The sequence below is a fragment of the Meriones unguiculatus genome, chromosome 1 (assembly GCF_030254825.1).
Source record: "Meriones unguiculatus strain TT.TT164.6M chromosome 1, Bangor_MerUng_6.1, whole genome shotgun sequence".
In the NCBI taxonomy this organism is placed as follows: Eukaryota; Metazoa; Chordata; class Mammalia; order Rodentia; family Muridae; genus Meriones; species Meriones unguiculatus.
The window spans coordinates 63,051,520-63,072,060 of NC_083349.1; the positions used below are offsets into that span (position 1 = coordinate 63,051,520).

At 39.0% G+C, this 20,541-nt stretch overlaps 1 protein-coding gene across 1 annotated transcript in view; it reads left to right on the forward strand.

Annotated features, from left to right (window-relative positions):
* Nucleotides 1-20,541, forward strand: part of Sorcs3 (sortilin related VPS10 domain containing receptor 3) — a 604,602-nt gene that overhangs the window by 521,863 nt on the left and 62,198 nt on the right. The window contains exon 14 of the mRNA XM_060390926.1: nt 9,205-9,312. Within this exon, the coding sequence (XP_060246909.1) occupies nt 9,205-9,312 (108 nt within the window). The remainder of the gene's footprint in view (nt 1-9,204; nt 9,313-20,541) is intronic.

Below are 20,541 nucleotides of genomic sequence, written 5' to 3' on the forward strand. Positions count from 1 at the left end.
GTAGAAACCCTTGAGAATATGTCTTCATGAACACTAAAGGGAGAGATGATAATAGGATCCAATTCTTTAGTCAGATCAGATCAGTAATGGAGTAAAAGGGACTAAGGAACTAAGTGGCTTAGGAGACCATTGTCAGAGTACATTTAGAGCACAAGTGGAGTTGGAAGAATTTGTAGCAGTTATAAATGAATGGCAGAATGAGTGGGTGAATGACAGTGAAATAAAATTGAAAGAGTATATATTGTTCATTTCAACAGTAAATATGTAATGGAGCTCAGATCATTTATGCTAGTATATTAATGAGGACAAATAGTAGGGTAAGAATATATCTTGAAGGGTTTATAGTGATGATTTGGGATTTTGGCAAAGGATAGATGAATGTCTTGTATGCAAATATCTTGAGGAGAAAGAATTTCAGGTTTCATGCTCAGCTAAATTGTTATTTATTGATGAAGCCAAGCTAAAGTGCAGATGGCAACATTCACCATGGGCAAAAAGCTGGACTGTAGCTTTAATCAGGCCCTTGATCCTCAGTAAGGCCAACACTTTGAGAGTGAGAATCCTAGAGGAAAATATCTTAAAGAAGGTTGATACCCTGGTGCCAAGCCCAATTGTATGCCACTTTGATAAAGACTTTGCTCCTCTTCTGTTTTAAACCATGTAGAACTGTCACATGTAAGTTGAAACATACTAAAGTGTTGTCAGTCTCCACGAGCTTCATTAGCACCAGGTGGAATAGCTACATCCACCAACATATTACTTTACAAGAACATTGCATAAAGAATCTTTAAGGAAATGTGGAGCCCTTTCAAGAAAATTGCTCTACTGGCCTAAGGGTGAACCTGTGAACATTCCAGTATAACTATCATCCATTTGCTGCTTAATAATTGCCTGATTTGTTGAAGGAATGTTACATTCCAGGCACAGTTCTAAACTGCTCCAATGAATTATCCAGTTCAATCCTAAATCTGTGAATAACTTTTAAATTACCAATAAAATTACTTTAAAATACAACTATACCAAATACTTTACTCAAATTGTTGTCACACAGATTATTGGAGGGACCATGGGAGCTCCTGAATGTAGTTCCAATGTTTTAGGCACAGTGAGGAGCACAGAGCTGTGACATGGTTCCAGCCTGATGAGAGACTAAATTCAGTGTATGGAATTTAGGATTCTGCAAAGCCATGTCTGTTGGAGGATGCTGACTGTGCAATACTAGACAGTGGTCTCCCTGCAGCAGGTGGCACAAAGGTGATGTTTGGAGGAAGCACGCTAGGAGTTAAGAGCAGAAGTGCTAAGAGACAGGTGAAAAGTGAGAACTCTGACCAGAGGCTGAAATTCAGGAAAAGTACAGAGCGATCAGAAAACTGTATTTGGAGCCAAGGATTGGAATGTGTAAAGGAGGCAGGATTGAGAAGCTAAATGTCCCTTTAAGGTGCTAAGGTTGAGCTGACAGGTGATCTCTCCCAGTTTCAAGGCCATTTCTATCTGTAGAGGGAGGAGCTGTCTTTTAAGGAGGCAGCAGGATTTGCACAAACAAAGAAGAAAGTAAGTCTTGAAGCTCATTCGTTCTTAATGAAATGAGACACTCTTTCTTGGCTCTATCATTGTGTTTCAGGAACTTTCCCAGTAAGAGTTGCTGAGTTAGTCCCATGAACACAGACATAGCGTAGCTAATTTCTTCCCTTTACGCCTGGGAAGAAGAAATTAGCACTAGCACCCTATGTTGACTCTTGTGCTTCTCTTTCTCCTTTATCATGGGATCAGATCTGTTTGCTTCTTTTGCTTTTGAGAACTTCCTGCAAAGAATGTTCCTTGGAATAAGAGAAGGAAGAGTTTATTGATGTTTCTTTTTGATAGAGAAAAAGACAGCATATATGGCCTGAAAGGAGAGCATGTTATGAGATTAGAGAGAATTTTAATTCTCACTAAATGTGTTTAGTTGTTATCTCTTGGAAGCCTGTTCTCTTCTAATGGGAGACAGAAAGGATGTGGACCCAGAGGGCAGGGGCATGGGAAGGAACTGAAAGGAGTAGAGAGAGAGAGGAGAAACTGTAATCATGATATATTAAAGAATCTATTTCCAACAGAGGAAAATAATAATAATAATAAAAAAACTTTAGCCTTCCTTACATTTAACTATTCAGTCTGAGCTGTAGAGCTTGCCTTCCAAAGACTCACTTCCAAAGAAACAACTTGTTGTGCAGATATTGAAGGAAAATGGCTTAAGTTATAAAAACTACTGAGAATTAATAGAATCTGTAGTCAGAAATAGCCATCTCACTCAAAATCATCAATGGGTTTTTGAGATTGCCCTGTTCAGTGTAGCATTAATTAGCATTTTGTACCAAATGGAGAAAAGTGAATGTACTCACCGTAAATAAATGACAGAAGTCTACTGTGGTGGGTATGCTTATAACCCCTACTTTATCACTATTAGTATATATGTGAATCAATCATCACATCTATTGTATAAACATCACAGGTCAAATTTTTCATTTTTAAAGTAAAATATATAAAAAATTGTAGAGCTTACAAAATAACTATATTCTTACTGAACTTCTTGTAAAATGATATGATTTGTTTACCTATTCTTACTTAAAATGTTAAACATTATTTTAAACTAGGCTTTTAAGATAGTGTTATCTGCATTTAAAGTATATTGAAAGTGATGCTTTCTGAACATAAACAGGGGTAAAGATTTCTGTTTACTTGCTGATCCATCAATTCAATTCTCAGGAGAAAAGAAATAATTTGCACTTGCAAGTGGATAAATGTCAGCTACTGAATATGTGTGAAAAACAACTACAACAAATAAGAATCCATTCAGAAACTGTCTTTGTATGAGTTTTTGTTTGGTTGTTTTTTGTTTGTTTGTTTGTTCATTTGTTTCTGTTTTGAAGTCTATGGGAGTGTTTTGTAAAAGCTTGACAATGTCATTATCATCAATGTTTTCTTATAAAATGGCTGGCTAATTTTTGATTCTTCCAAGATTTTGAAACTCAAATACAATTCCTTTCTTCCTAGGAACTTCTAAAGAAGTTATAAATTCAGGGTTTTTTAAAAAAATGACATATTTTAAGAGGAAGAAAGATTAAGTAGTCAATTATTTTCTTTTATGGACCTCAAACTGACATTATTTTGCATACAAATGTGTGTGTTCATATATGCACAAGAGGAAAGCATTGGTTTATCCAGCCTCACCCAAGGCTATAGAGATTCTCAGACTTAAATAATAGCGACATTGCCTTGCAGAGAAAATAGGAATCATAATTAAAAAGCTGAGGAAACTTTAGCTAGGCTAACAAGGCATGCTGTTTCCTACAGATTGAAGTGATAGGTAGCTAGATAGGCATGAAGATGAAGCATTCTACAGATGGACCCATCCAGCTGTAACCATGTAACTTTGGATAAAAGAGATTAGAACTTATCTGCTGCTTCAGGGGAACCCTCCATCCATCCGGTAACACCAGTCTGTCTTGGAAATACTAGGGGGAAATGAGCAATAGAGTCCTACCGAATGCAGTTCTCCAGTGAACTGTCACAATGGACAGGTTGTCTAACTGGTAGGTGGGTTAAGGTGTGATAATTTGCTGAGTCCTGGCAGACTGTCCCTGTTTCCCCTCCGTGTGATATTCTTGGAAACAGAAAGGGAAATGTCACCTGGTCTTTTGTGTTCTTTTCTTCATCTAGCCACAGTGTGAGCACTCGTGCTTTGTTTTGTTCAGAGAAACAGTTCCATGAGAACAAAAGTTCTAGCCTTCCATGTCTCTAAGGCATGTGTTGCTCTGAAGAACTTCCAGGTGGCCAGCACACCACACCTCTTGCATTTGCACTAAAATAAAAGGAAGCAATCTGCCTTACCAGAGGAAGAGAAGCTGATTCTCAGTCACAGTCCTGCCTCTACTGTTTTGCTGGACTTGTAGGAAGGAATTTGATTATTTGTTCAAATATTCTCTTCTTCCCTCTTGTCAACACTGTAAAGTCATAGGTATGCAGACTATGAAATGATCCTAAAGGGAATATAATTCAGCATGATATGTGGTATAGCAGATCATTTTATGACACCTTAAGAGACACAACATGCCAGGATAATAAAACAGTGGAGGTCGCTTAGTAAGGACTCAAGACAGACAGTTCTCATCTTCTACCATGGCTTTACTTGTTAGGGGAGAAAATGTGCCTTTTTGTTTTGTTTTTTTTCAGACAGGGTTTCTCTGTCTGTATTCCCTTGGCTGTACTCACTTTGTAGACCAGGCTAGCCTTAAACTCACTGAGAACCACCTGCCTTTGCCTCCCTAAATGCTGGTATTGGAGGCATGTGCCAGTGCACCCAGCTGGAAAAAATGTTCTTAATGCTGAACAACAATGCACTTTCGGATTTCTTCCCAGTGTTCTAGGTATACACAATTTGGGGATTGTATGATTGGAAGGACATCCAGATATTTCTTTTTCTTTCTATTCTAAGTTTCCATGGATATATAAATACGCAACTCAAGAAAACATTACGAATTTGTTCGTTTGTCTCCTACGTATTCATCGACTGGTTAATATATGCATCCTGTGCTACTACAGCGCCTAGAATGTACTGCTGAACAGAGCAACATTCATAAGAGCTTGCATTCTGGGTGCAGACATTAGAATATGGGTCTTAGTGGCTTCACTGGAATGGGAAATTCTGTTCCCTTATTCTCTTTGTAGTTTTAAAAAGTGATGGGTTCATTTATTCTTTCTAAATTTTCTCTAAGTTCAAAATTCTCTCTAAATTCATTCATGAACATTATCCTGCTTTTGTGGTGAATAACCAATGTATTCTTTTTAATATGTAGAAACCTCCTTACTAAAAGAATTAGTTGAAATGAAATGGTAATTAATTCAGTTTCAGTCTCCTTTTTATTTTCCTAACCATGCTGTCTAAAATTCATATAATCTGTTTTTCAGGCCAGTTTTTCTTTCACCTTAAATCAGACTGATTGACACATCTTTTTTTTTTTTTTAAGTGAACTATGATTGAAATTGAACACAGTATTTAAGATATGGCAGGAAGATTATTTTCTTCCTTGTTCTTGCAATCTATGGGCACTTACTGGGCTTTGTGACATGGTTAGCTTTTGTAGTATTACTGTTGTTGGATAATACGTTAACGTGTGATGGATAAGGAATGCAGTCCCTTTTCTCTGAACTTATTATTTCATTAATTAGTCTTACCCTTTCTTCAGGTGTATATCTCTTTCATTTTTCTTTTTTATTACATATCCTATTTTTTTGCATTCTATCATCTCATAAACACTCATGTTTATGGGTGTTTTGCCTGTGTATGTCTATGTACCATGCATGTGCTTGGTGCCCAAGAAAGCTGGAAGAGGGTAGAAACTTTCTTGCAAATGGAGTCACAGCTGGTTGTGAGCCTTCGTTTGAGTGCTGGGGATCAAACTGAACAGACAATGGTTTTAAGTAATGAAGCATCTCTCCAGTCTCTACATATTTCACTTTTAAGTTGACCTGACCTTATAAATCATGTCCCTGATCAGAATGCCAAACCAAAGATCCAAAAGTCTCTTTGACAGTGTCACAACATGGAAGGCTATAAATCAGTTAGACACGGACCAAACTGAAAATGGCAAATCAAATCTTTGTGCCTCTTGTGCTCTCTATAGTTATCTTTTGATTGTGGAAATACAACAAACAATATTTCCATAATTTTTTTAATGCTTATTCAGCCTATATATACTCCATCATCAAATCCTGTAGACTTCACCTCTAAAAATATCTGAAATCTTTGTTATTGCTGTTCTCCATTGTAACCTTTATCCACATTTATGTCTTACTTGATCTTCTATAATTATCAATTTCTGCCATTGCCAGTCATCTACTAGCCTCTATTCAGAGTCCTGACTATTCACCACAGAGAAGCAAAATGTGTCTTTTGAAGTTTGGATAGCATCATATCTCTCGTATTTCTCCTGGAGACAAAGTCCTCTCTGACCTCATTCTACTTTATTTATGGATTATATTTCTACTTTCCATTTGGCTATTATTACTGGCCATATTTCTGCCCAAAGTACAGGTCCAGATCACATTACGTGTTTCCTTAATAATATACCTTGTCTACACATTTCCAGATCTTCTTCCTTCCTGTCATTTAAGATCTCCATTATACCACCCCAAAGAGGTAGTACTTTTAGTCACTAGCAAATCACTTTACACTTCATCTCATTGCTAACTATTGTTTTTATATCAATTTATTGGTATATTGTTTGTCCCTTCAAATTAACTACAAATTCCACTGTTGCTAGGGCCTTTCCTTTACTCTCCTCTATGGAAATACTATTCTAGTGTTATGACCAAAGACACAGTTCAGGCACATAGTAAGCATGAACTCTTTGATCAGGGAAATTTATTTCATTTTCTTTCTGTTTTCCCATATTGCCACTATTTGAAGGTCATTGAGAATTTTACTTTCTCGTTGGCTACTGGCAATCTTACTGACTTCAATTTCACATATAGACCTAATATGGGATTTCTAATTTCTTTGTCATGGACATTAATGAGCTATTGATGTGAGGAGGAAAATGAAAATCCCTTTTAGGATGGCATTCAATGTGGTTTATCTCTGAATATTTAGAAAGTACCAGATCCATTAAAGTTTGGATTGCATCTTCTCTCTCTCATTTCTTCTGGAGACAAAGTCCTCTATGGCTGCATTTTGCCTTATTTATAGATTCTACTTCTGCTTTCCACTCTTCTATTATCACTGACCATTCTTCTGCCCAGAAAACTGGTCCACATCACATCAGGTATTTCCTCTGTAAGATGTCTCAATGGATCCAATGTTAGGGAATCCAGGACCAACGTTCTTATAAAAATGACATTAAGAATTTTATTGTTTCCTGGGGTTTCTCTCAGGAGTTTTATTCCTTTTAACTGCCTTAGCATAAAACAGCCACGTGTAAAAATCACTCTTTTCAGGAAGCACCCACATGGCATGATTATGGGATTCCAAGGATCCTCTAGACCATAAGTGAAGGTCACTGAATCTCATGCTCATTCTGCCTCTGTGCACTAGCTCCCAGTGGCTTGCACTATCTTTGAATTCCTCCTGCAGAGATTGCCTGGGCTTCCTGGACTAGTCTTTAGGTATCTGCTTACTCCATTCTTCCCTCTGGTCTGTAAATCAGATCCTTTCGTCGAGATTATTCTATACAGCAGGGCTTCAGTCTTCCATAGTTTCTCTTTCCATTTTCACTTAGCTTTGTCTGGAAGCTTCTGTCTCGATGCTGGAAAATATGATGTGACATCATCATCTGCCTTGTGGTGTACTCTTCTCTTTGTATAAAGTGAAATTAGCTCCCCTATGCCTAGTTGGTAAACATATAAAAAGAGAGCCCCTCTCATCTTGAGATATATTGAGCATTCACTGAACCTGGCTCAGCATGTGTTGCTAACTCATCATTATCAGAAAGGAAATTCTCCATGAAGCAAGAGAAGAGGCCTTGAAATCATGTTGGCATTATTCTAGGGAAACAGCAACCAATCTGTTTAGAGTCATATCAACAAACAGTCTTGAAAAAGAGAAACCATAAAACCTAAGAACTGCCAGACAGTGCTAGCTGGTGTCCACAGGAAACTCTAATACTACCCTTACTGTAGGAAATTCTGAAATACAAAAGCAAGGAAGTTAGAATCCTGTTCTTTTCATAGAAGTTCAGGTCTTTCCATCTCCCTGCACACTAGCTTAACTTTCAACTTAATTTTTTTAAAGGCTGAATTTACAGCGCCCTTAAAATTCAAGGTGATAGATGGTAAGAGTTTAGGATTTCATTCATGACAGTCTGATCACTTTTCTTTTATGGCTGTGGATCAAAATATACCACAATCCTAAGCATTGTTGCCAGACTGGCTACCCTAGATGTTGTCAGCACTATTTTGAATCTGTGTATTTGGAAAGAATGATGGTATGAGAACATAGAGGGGGAGTAACAACACAGTGGAGAGATGAAAAATGAATAGAAAAGTGATGGAGTGGCTTGCTGTTAAAGGGAGAGATGATTCCTATAGCTAGTGTATGGAAGTCAATAAAAATCATGCTGGAAAACTTGAGTGAATGAATTAAAAGAGGGCCTTTCCTTTTTTGTGCATCATCTCTTTAACATTTCTGTAGCCCTCGTAAGAATTGGGGCTATGAAGATGAATGGGACAATTCTTTACAGATCACAGTTTAGTAAGGGTCTGTCACATATTCTGAAATAATCTATACCATAAAGGAAGAAGCACTTAACAAAGAAACATGTGCAAGACGTCAAGGGGTCATTAAAGACCAAGATGGACACATTCCTAACCTCTGCAAGCCTAAGATCCTGAATATAGGAGAAGGCCTGATATGGGAGTTTTCAGATCTTAAATTTTGTACCTAAAGAAGATTTAGGATCCTGACAGGGCAAGAAGGATCCTAGAGGATGAAGAAGCCAAGCACACACCTGTGGGCTGTGTACTCTGCTTAAATCAAGATGTAGACAGGTACCTGATATTACCAAGAAAGAGAAGGAAGCAAGCACGTGGAATCACTGTAGTCCCCTCCACCAGAAACATCTTCCAAAGAAGTGTGTGCTCTGCATCACAAAGGACCAGACCTATCTGTTACTTTTGGACAAAAGATGGAACAGGACATCTCAGAGCAATTCAGACACATTCTAGCCCTTTAAAGTGATACTCAGAAGATGGAATAGTCCCAACATCTTTTCTGAACAAAGAGGAAATTGCTTTTTTTTTAATTTGATCTGAAAGACACATGCGTACCTTTTCTATAGGGCACACCTACACTACTCAATTTATCTGTGTCAGAAAATCCAAGAGCCGAATTGATTGTGCTATAAATTGAACCTTTGGTTTCATTCTTAGTGTTTGAATGTGACACTCCATCCACTGAGCTCTCTGTTGTGTGTGTGTGTGTGTGTGTGTGTGTGTGTGTTTCCTCTAACATGGTGAGATATTACTGCAGGTCTGATGCCATTTCTGCCTGTTCTGGGAAAATAAATTTTGATCAGATCTGATAATATAGAGAAATGTTGATGATTAAGTATTGATAATCTAAATTGCCAGATAGCAAAATAACAGAGGAAACTCTAATATCCTGAAATGTGGTTGTCAAAGATTGTGACTTTATTTTCAGCTATGTCTTTCATATATTTGTTTCTGCCTCAGGGTGAGTTTTGATGAGGGCCACTCCTGGGACAAGTATGGTTTCACATTGCTGCCTCTTTTCGTGGATGGGGCATTGGTGGAGGCAGGAGTAGAGACGCACATCATGACGTGAGTACTTCCTTACTGTAGCAGAGAAGAGACTGAAGACCTCAGTTTGCCTTCATTTATACATTCAGTATTTCCCTGGGGAATACAACAAGAAATCATTTCTTTTCAAGGCCAGAGTTTCCTCATCTATGAAATGGAAATATTTATATTTGCACCCAGCAACACACATAGATACTGACAGAATCCCAGAATCATAATTGGCTGGTGGAATTTCTAACAGAATTTAAACATAGGAAGGCATCCCATTACCTCAAACTCAACAAGATGAAAAGTGAGGTTTGTGATGTGTGGGAGAGATTTGGCATCCATACCTGAGCATATATTCTGTGTCCAACTTTGACCTAGCCTGACTCTTTGGTCAGAATGGAAGGACCAGGTGCCAAGCCCATACAGAACTGATACAGGTCTACTCAGGAGGATGAACACATTCACAACTGCTATCTTTATGCTGGACTTGTGTTATAGTACAACTTCTCTGGGGACATTTGTAGTAAACTATGAATAAAGATTTCCCCCAGAGCTTGTTGCTCAGAAAAAAACAAAACAACAACAACAAAAACATTTTAGGGCATGGAATGACTTTCTCAAACTATTCTCCATCCTTCACTTACTCATTAGGCATAAAACAGAAAGCTTCTATCTTTGTAGAGCTCTACCTCATGTGAAACAGTACAAAGCATAGATTCTGGTTGTAAGTTCTACAGGGCCTGAGCACCTGCATTCAAAAATGTGTATGAGCTATGCCCTAACTGCATTCAAGCCAGATTTTACTGCTTTTCCAATTCAAGTCTGATATGACCCTAGAATCTTGGCCAATGACCCCAAATTCAACCATTCTCTATTTGTTTTTAATTTTGTCAAGAGACTTGCCTAATTTTGCTTCTCTTTAGCTCATAGCCTGATTACTCTGCATGCTCTTTTGTGAGATCTATCTGACTTTATTGTGTGCTTCTGTTGAGCATGGCTTGGAACAATACCAAGTAATCTCTCCTTGGCATGGTATTCTCTAGACTGTTTAAGGCAACAGTTTAAATGTTGAGGTCATCTGATTTTAAATGGTAATAACTTTTACCCTTCATGTGGAGTTTAACTTGTTATGTGGTTATGAAGAGAGACTGAACTCAGGGCCAAGCCACATACAAAGGGATGCATCATCCTTTCTTTCCACAAAGCTGCACAGGAGCTCAGCAGAGCCTCCATGCCTCTTCTTTCTTGCTTATAAAGACACTTCAAATATGCAGAATGGGTATTTCATATAAGAGATAAGGACTGAAAAACATGTTTGTCTCATGAAATTAAGATGAGTTTAGAAACATTCATCCAAACAAACTTAGGCAAGTTTGGGTTCTTGTTTTAAGTATTCCTACCTTACTTATAATTTGAGAACTTTATACTTGAATATAATGTATTTTGATTATTTCCATTCCTTGCTTGTCTCCTCTAATTATTCCAAGATTCCTTTACACACATCTCTCCTAACTTTATGTCTTCTACTTTTTCTCTTAGTTTTTAAAAACGTAATTCACTGAGTCCAGTTGGTGCAGCTTTTATATCTGTGGCTGTAAGACTGTCTACTGGTGAATGGGCAACCTACCAGAAGCCATATTGTGAAGTAGTCTGACTCTTCCCCCACCAGCAGCTTGTCTATTGCCTTGTAGTTCCTTATTTTGCAGTGGGGCTGTCTTAGTTTGGGTTTTATTTCTGTGAAAAGACACCATGAACATGGCAACTCTTTTAAAGTAAACCATTTACTTAGAGCTGTCTTACAGTTTAGAGGTATTTAGTCCATTATCTTCATAGTGGGAATCATGGTGGCACACAGGCAGATACAGTGCTGGAGAGGTAGCTGAAAGTTCTACATCTTGACTTTCAGGCAGCAAAAGGAGATTGTGCATCAGACTGTGTATAGCTTGAGCATAGCAAACCTCAAAGCCCAGGCCCTTTGTGACATACTTTATTCAAAAAGGCCACACCTACCCCAATATGGCCACTCCTTTTGGGCCAAGCACTTAAGCAAATGAGTCTATGGGGGCCCTTCCTATTAAAATCACCAGAGGCTGTAGCATTCCTTCTGGAATGTCAAGTGCATTGATCTTTGTGAAGATGATATTCAGGCTACTGCACCTGTTTAGAGTTTATGACTACAGTAGCCCTGCCATGTTTAGATGACAGTAATTCTCAGTAGTCTTCCAAATCCTCTGGCTCTTACAGGATTTCTACTTCCCTCTCCAACGATGTCCCTGAGAACTGGATGTGGGTGTGGTGTGGGGTAATGTAGATATTTCATTTGGGGACGAGCATTCCATTGCACCTTACTCTTTTCACCTTGACCAGTTATATCCACTGTACTAACCACTTCACTTCAAAAAAGGAAGAGTAACCTCTGGGTATGAAAATAAATATTTAGAAGGAAGTTGAATAACATGTCAACGTAGCAAACTCATAGTAGTTGTGCTCTGACGTTTTCCTGTGATCTTTCCTGTTAAGAGTTCTTAGCTAGGTTTAAAGAACTAGGCATGAGAACCCTCTGTTTTGTAGTCCTTAAACCTAATCGGAGACCTGTTGGTTGCAGCTAAGACATTTGGGCCACTATTGAACAAATGACCATATCTTGTCGGGCCATTAATTACTGTAGTTTGCAGGGCTCATATCTTTTCCACTTTGAGAGCCTGCATAACAGTTTCTGGAACTTTGAATTCTTATCATAAAGAACGAGGCTCTTAGATCAGTACCGGCTTGATTTCTCCAAGACCTATGACTGAAATGAAGCAAGTAAATGTGCAGAGTGAAAAAGTGTGCTGAGTGAGGTCACCTCTATCCAGAAAGCAAACAACACATGTTCTCGACTATGTGTGGGCTTAGCGTTGAAGTTTTAGGTTTATGTGTACAACTTGGAGTACCCATAGAAGTTAGAAAACTAGATAGAGATCACTAAAGGAGTGGAGGAGGAGGAAGAGCTGAAGGAGAAAGGAGATAGTAGAATGCTAGCATGAGATAGGAAGAACAGTAATTTAAGGGGTAAGATTTAAGTGGAAGAGAATTGGGAGAATAAAACAGACGGATGGTGTGGTGTAAAATACACTAGGTTTATTTGAAAAGTCCATATGGAATCCTACTATGTTGGAAGCTTTCTAGAAACTAATCTGTTTAAATCTTAGTTTTAGATAAAGGTGATGTTCCTCTTAGAAGCCATAGTTTAGCAAACAAAAGTATAGTGGCAGGCATAGGCTACCTCTCTGTGAGTTGTTGGTCTGAGAGTCCCGGAGACTCCCGAATCAATGAAGATTATTGCTAGTGCACTTGGTTCCCACCAGAAGATGAGGAAAAGAAATTACTGCTTTTAAAATTTTTATTAAGTAAAATTACATTTGTGTTGAAGTAATGCAGAGTTTTGGGATGTTTAGAGCAGGGGAGGGGTATCAAGAGATTGTTTGTCTCCTTTCTGATTTGAAAAGACTTCACATCCAAATGACTTACTAAAGCCAACTAGTGTTTTAATTTCACAGGAATAAATAGAGCTCAAATATTATATATTCTGAAAATAAGGAATAGGCTTGAGGACAAGGGTTTCTCCTTTACCATTGAACCTTACAAGTGAAAGAGGACATTTGAATTTTGTGAGCTCACTGTTTGCTCAGTGTCGCTTAATGGTGGCCATGGAGAAGAGGGCTACAGAGTAACACTACTAAATTTTCTTCTTGGTTCAGGGAATGTATATGTTTGATAATTGATTCATTTAAAAACACTTCAAGGGTCTAGTCTAGTATAGGTCAGATACTGTTGGGTTTTAGAAGATAAAAAGGTGAATGCAATGTTTTCCCTTTAAGAATATCTAGAACCTCTGCTCAGATGTAGCCCATGGTAGCTCAGGAACCAACTGGTTTCCCATAGTAAGCGGAACAGGGACTATTTCTGACAGGAACTCAATGGCAGGCTCCCCACCCCCCCGAGGGAGGAGCAGCCCTGCTAGGCCACAGAGGAGAACTTTGCAGCCAGTCCTGAAGATACCTGATAAAACAGGATCAGATGAAAGGGGAGGAGGTCCTCCCCTATCAGTGGACTTGGAAAGGGGCACGGTGGAGATGAGGGAGGGAGGGTGGGATTGGGAGGGAATAAGGGAGTGGGATACAGCTGGGATACAGAGTTAATAAAATGTAACTAGTAATAAAAAATAAAATTAAATAAAAAATAAAAAAACCTAAAAAAAAGGAATATCTCAGAGCAAAGTGCTGAGAGTAAGTATAGTGGTCATCTGGGGGCTCTGGTTTCTAAGGTGAGCATAAAGACACGAGGACTTCACACACACACACACACACACACACACATGTACACACACGGGAGGCGGGAGACCAAGAGGGCATTTAAGTTATGTTGCTATGAGGAAAGTTGTTTCTACAGCATGTCTCTTGCGTGTTAATTGTATCCATCAGTGGCATACTAACACCGACTTTAACCATGCATACTTATCTAGTGGTTGAAATTTTGAGTGAATGAGTAGATAGAAAATCTTGTATGTCAGAAGAATCAGAATAATTCTATGAGTCTCACCCATAGCCCTGGGATTTTTTTAATTAAACCAATTGTATAACCCTGGGAATTCTGTCATTCAGAGATTATGGTCTAGCAGTTGGTAATTATGTGTTTGACAGTTGGGTTGGAATCAAACTAGATCTATCATCTCTCTGAGCAGGGTTGTACGCGTGAGGACAATAAAACACCAGCAGAATGGCATGAGGGAACAACAGGGCAGCTGGTGAATGAGAACCCTACGGGGAATGATTTCTGATTCTCTCCTGTGGGAAAATGTCCAGTTCCACACTGTACATCTGCTGGAAAGTATGCATGGGAGAGACAAGAAAGTCTCCAGATCAGAGGGCTGTGATTTGCTTGCCTTTATTGCTCTTTTTTCTATTGTCATTTCAAATGTTATTATTTCAGTGTCTCCCTGGTAACCTTGACAGCAGCCATCCAGACTAGCCTAATTCACAATGAAATGTGACCATTCTTATTACTTAAGGCTAAGAATATGCTGGAAGATTGGCATGCCAGAGTGCCTGTTGTGGTCTCAGACAGAGGCTCTTGAGGTGATAAGGTGCCCACAGATGCCAGAGCACTTGGCCCCTTATGGTCCACTACTTTTATGAAAGGTTGTTCGCTTTCCAAAATAACACTTTATGAAGAGCTCTTTTTCTTTTTGCTCAGATGAAGAATCAGATGCAAAATCTTCTTTCGCATATCCTCAACACGGCATTTTATTTTCTTTACTAATATGAAAATTTGGAACCAATTGGCTGTGATTTAGCTGATCTTTTACAGAGACTGCAGAGGTCTTGGCTGCCTCTCAGGAAACAAAAAAAAAAAAAAAAAAAAAAGGAAAGAAAGAAAAGAAAAGAAAAAAAAGACATTTAAGAAAAGACTAGTGGAATTTCCCTTGGAAAAAAGAATGCACTTACTTCCAGGAGCAGGCAGAAAATCACCCAAGAAAATACTAATACTAATACTAATACTAATACTAATACTAATACTAATACTAATACTAATACTCAAGAATCCAGCAATGATTTGGAGCCAGTTTGTATGCATCCCTTAGTTTCTCGGTCCCAGGTGTCACCATGAGGTGCTTTCTCAGACATGATACTGTTGGAATTTCTCAGTTTCTCTGCAGTGTAGATAGGATTATCATCCCTCAGCAGGTGAGGATACTGGTGCTCAGAGAAATGTTCAAAACAGACAACATGTAAGAGCAAAGACTGTGAGCTCAAATTGAGGAAGTACTAGACATTTCTAAGGTTTGTCCATAAGGAATCACCAGTGTTTGCAGGAAAGTGTCAGGGTTCTAATGAGTTCATAAGTATTGATGAGAGCCCCTCTGTGCTCTCCATTCCTAAGCCAAAGAAGACTGCTTCCTGAATTTTAATTCACAGTATATGTGAAAGAGAATATGATGAAAACATAAAAGAATTAGGGACTAATTAAAAGGCAAGATGTGAGCCAAATTGTACTAGCCATTAGATATCACCAAACAAGTGATGAAAGGCAGATAGCTACAAAGGGCTTCAAGGCTGTACAGAGAAGAAGTCATTACAGGTGGGTTGTACAGCCTGAGCAAACAGGGAAGGGTAGGAATGTGCCTGGCCTGTCAAAAAAGGGGTGAGAAGTAAGAAAGGCTACAAATGCCTTCAGCAAATTGGCTAGACTCCACTCTCTTGCTGACTCCCTTTGTAAATCCCACTCTAATTGGCATAAATCTCTGATCCATTGTTTTACTAGCAGAACTAATAGCCAAAGTGAAGGGGAAAGATAACATTTTGCCTAGAAAATTATGCAAACCCCAAAGCTGCAGAGGTTTGAATGGAAGCAAAGACCTCCTTTCCACTCGGGAGCCAGCGGCCACAGGCCTCAGCGGGAAATGTACTCTAAGTATAGAGTGTAAGTAGGATGTAGAGGCCCAGCTCTAAGCTGTAAATGCATTGTTAGCATCTAGTAACTGCATCCGATAAAGTCTCTGGAAATGAACCAGAGCTGTTCCCATTGATCTGTTTTTCAATTTTCTCTTGTTTGCTGGAAGAGCCTGATTTTACTTTGCCCAAAGTAAGTCATTCAAGTAATCGGCAAATCTAGTGAAACTCCTCAGTCATAGCTTTTCACACTGTGGCCTGATTCCCAGTCTTCAGTTTATCACCAGGCTTATTACCACTCAGAGACATAGCTTCCATTTGGGGTAAGGGACTCAAGAGCTGAATGCTAGTATGCAAGGCTTCTGCGTCACACTAGAATGGGCTGGGGGCTGGCAACCACCTGAAAAGATTGCTCTAACCAACAGATTTTCATGTGGGCTTCAAAGGATTATCTGTAGGGGTTGATTCTGGACATCAAAAGTCCATCTCATGGAATAGTGCTAAACACTCACATGAGATCCCTTTGCAGTCCAGTTTCCTCACCTGGATTTGGGGGTGAAAAGAATCAACCCCTATCAAGAGGCATTAGAGATATTTGTAGGGCCTCAGAGATGGCTAACCTGACAAAGTGCTTACATCACAAGAAAGATCTGGGTTTGATTGCTAGAACCCACATAAATTGCCCTGCAGGGTGGTGTGCACATTAATCACACCAAGTGCATACATTTAAGAGACAATGATTAAGGAGGCTCCTTGGGGCTCACTGGCCAGCTGTCCTAGGATACTTGGGTATTTAAAAGTAAGTAGGAGACCCTGTCTTAAAGTACAAACAAACAAAAAAGAATGGTTGAACCTGAGGAATGGCACCTGAAATTTTTTCGAGCTTTGACATGCATACGTGTGCATGAACATGCAAACACACACATACATGCAACAAACATCCTACTCACACTATATGTACTTAGAGTGCGTTTCCTACTGAGCACCCACCATTCTGTTCTCTGTCTTATGAACATGGCTGTGATACCTGTTGTGAGTGGCATTGTGGAGAACCAGTTCTCTGTGATGGAATTTTTCACTTAGCACAATGCCCTTCTAGGTTCTTAGAGTGTTATCATAGAAGGCATAATTGTCAGTAAAATAGAGGTCTTCTCTTTTCTTCCTTTTGCTTTTACCTGCTTGTTTCTGGAGTAGTTTTATCTTTAGACCAGAGTGTCCCTACCTAGGAGTTCTATGGAGCCAAAGTTGACTTTGAACTCATGGGATTGCTTCAGCTTTAGCATCTCAGATTCTGGGATTACAAGCAGAGGCCACCATACTTACTGAAATGCCCCACACCTAAAAGACTGCAGCGTGGATCCCATGCGAGGAGAGTTTACACGTTCGCTAGAATTACCTGGCAAACTCAGCTGGGTCACATTGTTGCCTGTTTCTCTTTCCACTCCAGAAGGCTCATTTCGCTGCACGGTCCTCAAAGTTGCTCTCCTGGCCTGGCTGAGAGTTGGAATTTGGATTCCACATCTATAATTCATAATTAATTTATATTTTTTCAACTTCATTTTACAAATGTAGAAAAGCATAGATATTAGAGCCTAAGAACTTGTTCATTTCTCTCTTGAAACTGATGAAAATTATTCTGTTGCCAGCTGGTAGTGGAGTTTCCTTATCATTGCCCAGATCCAGTCTACTTCTGCTTCCATGGAGGCTTCTAGAGTGCACTGAAACTTTTCATACCTAACTATATACATGCTACTAATTTATGTGTCTTTATGCCTCTTATTCTATGTTTATAAGCATTGTTTTATATATTAAAGTATATAATTCAAATAGGCAATAGTGGTGACCTATATGCTTATTTCAATCATTATTACCTAAATTAGGGTCTTTCCATAAGGTCCCAGCATTTTTCATGCTGTGGTGACATTTTGCCATATGCACAATTTATTCGTTCTAGTGTCAATAGACAGTTACATTGCTTCTGGAATCATCCTTTTGCAAGCAGTACCTTACCTTTACACATATCTCCAGTTAAATTAAAGGAAGACATTTTTGGATCTACACACAAACTTGAAAGTGGAATTGCTGAGTCACAGTCACCAGCAATGCACTGTTAATATATACTGAGAATTCATCAGTGACTTTTGCAGGGCATTCTAATGGCTTTTCATGTTTATTGTGTTTGCAGTTGGAGTGAGAGGCCTTTATTTAGCCTGAGAGATGCAGGTTTGCAATACTCTTACCATCCTCCCCCATAACCCTGAGCACAGTCGTGCATATGCATAATTGGTGCTCAGCAGACAGAACAGTGGGTGATGCTGTTTGGCTGCACTGGAGATTGCTTAAGAGCAGGAGTTGGGTTTATACACATTTTTGGTTCTACTGTTGTTTAATTTGGTTCAGGGTTTGACACAAAAAGTGAGTTATGATGACAGAAAGAAAAACATCTCTCCTTTTCGCATTTCTGCTCAGGGCTTTTCTGAATTCAGTGTCTTTTCTCCTCTTGTTAAAGTCCTTCCTTGATCATCCACCTCTTTCCTTCCTTACAATGTTCCTGTTGGCTCCTGATTTAGGTTTTATAGTTCATACAGTACATTTCCTCTGTCACCATCATGAACTTTAATCATTCAAAGTCTCAAAAGAATTTAGTTTTGGGAAAAGAAAAGAATCAAAGTTGTTTGGACAATGATTTCCTTTAACTCATGTTTTGAAATTTGGCTTTAATATTTTTTAGGTTTAATGTCCCCCCCTTTTTTAAGATTTTCACAGGTGAGTATAGTATTTCAAATATTTCCACCCCTCTATCTCCTCAAGTGCCCCTTCACTCCTCAAATTCATAACATCTTCTTTAGCTTTATTACTTTGCTGTGCCAGTTCTAATAGTCTTAGCCTTCTTTCTCAATTTGCCTTTCCCTCTATCCTGTCTCCATTTCTATTTTCAAGACTTTTAATCTCCCTCCTTCCACCATCTCACTGATACTGTATCAGCAACCAACACAGACTCTGCTTTCGTGGTTTTTACTGTTGATCCCCTGCCTGTTTCTATTAAGATCTAGTTCATGGCTCACTTTTGCTCAATACAATTTTCCTCGTAGCTACTGACCTCCCTTACCACTAATCCCATCTACACCCTAATGGGAAAACAATCAGGTGGCCTGGAAGCACACCAGTAGCCTAGCATGCTGCCTGAACATTTGGAAGTCAGCAGCTGCTGCCTGCTGACGGCTGTCCTTCCCAGAACACCATTCATCTTGCATTGGAAATCCATTCTTATCTGTTTCCCTCACAGAAATAGAGGAGGCAAGATTCTCCAGGCAAGAGGCAAGAAGACCCACGGGCAGCCAGGCCTTTCAGAGAACTCTTAGGGGACATTTAGCAGAGTGCACACACACATTGCTTTTATTGCGAGAACACTTGTTATTGCTTTATTTGACTAAGTGTATTGATAGCCAACTATTAATAAATCAATCGTTTAAGAGTTCTAGACACAAGTTAGGACATAAGTAGTCAATCTTCTATTGAGTGAAAGCTTATATTCTCACCCCTCTTATCTTCTGTGAAGAAAGCTCAACATATGCAATGTATATTGTGTCTGTATTCTGAGATTTTGGGATGGGGGTGGCCGGGATGGTGGTGTGTGGTGGGGCAGAGACAGACAAAGAATGAGACAGACAGAAAGAAAATTAGATAGAAGCGTGTTGATTTATTGCCCTGGACCTCAGAATACTGTCTTTTGAAGATCTCAGCCCTGGCTGTGGTTTCTGATAATCAAGTATGTCTTAGAATGTGAAAGAACAATACTGGAGACAAATGAAAAAACTATCACATACAATTGAAAATAGTACTTCCAAAGGCATTTATAGTCTCATCTACAGATTTTTATATTTTTCAAGTGCTTATATAATGAGAATCTATTCTTTGTAATGAACAAAAGGAAAATCATTTATCAAAGGATACATGTAGCATCATCTAGATTAGTAAAAAGGAAAAGCTTATTTTTCACCAGTGCCAGGGACATTGTGGTTTGCGCTTACTCCACCTTTAGTCATGTGACTCAAAGGAAAGGAGTACCTCACCTATCCACCATCACCACCCTGTGCTAAGCATTGCCTCCAGTCACTCGGCACTGCATAATTTCAGATAAACATTCTGCTGGCGGCCAATAAGAGATAAGAATGGAAAACGGGCCAATCCCACTCATAAAATACAAATCCAGAAAGTTGCTAGATAGTACTTTCTGATGAAGCAGTGCTCTAAATAATTTCTTCAAGGTCATCTGGTTAATTTATGCTGCATTTGTAAGTTATTGTATATTTTAAAAATTAATGAAAGATTTAATTATGGCAGGGTTGCCTGTGACCTTTTGTGGAATGACTTCATCATAAATCTGCAGGCATTTCAGAACTGTTTTCCAGGTTTCTAATAATTTGCTCTCAAATTAATGACATCCAGGCAACGAAAGAAGTCTAGGCTAGGTAACAAGATTGAGCTGGGATTTGTGGTTTCCTAGAAATTGCTAATTCTGAATCCTGGATGGAGGTGGTAGAGGAGATAGTGTGTGACTCACTAGAATCCATAGCAGGTTTAACTAGTTACCTAGACGAATGAGAAATAAATCCAGTGTGTCAATAAGGTGGAAATTGCAAGTATCCAGACTGCAGATTTGGGGCACACTTATCTATGTAAGTGAATGGCAGTGGATGCAGGGACCAATTGGGCACCTCCTATTCTTCCCTGATATGCACAGGGGTTTATTTAATTTATAAACATGGAGTCTGCATTTATCTTCCAGCTTGCTGTTCACCTGTGAGGCCCAAGGTATAGTTCATCAGTC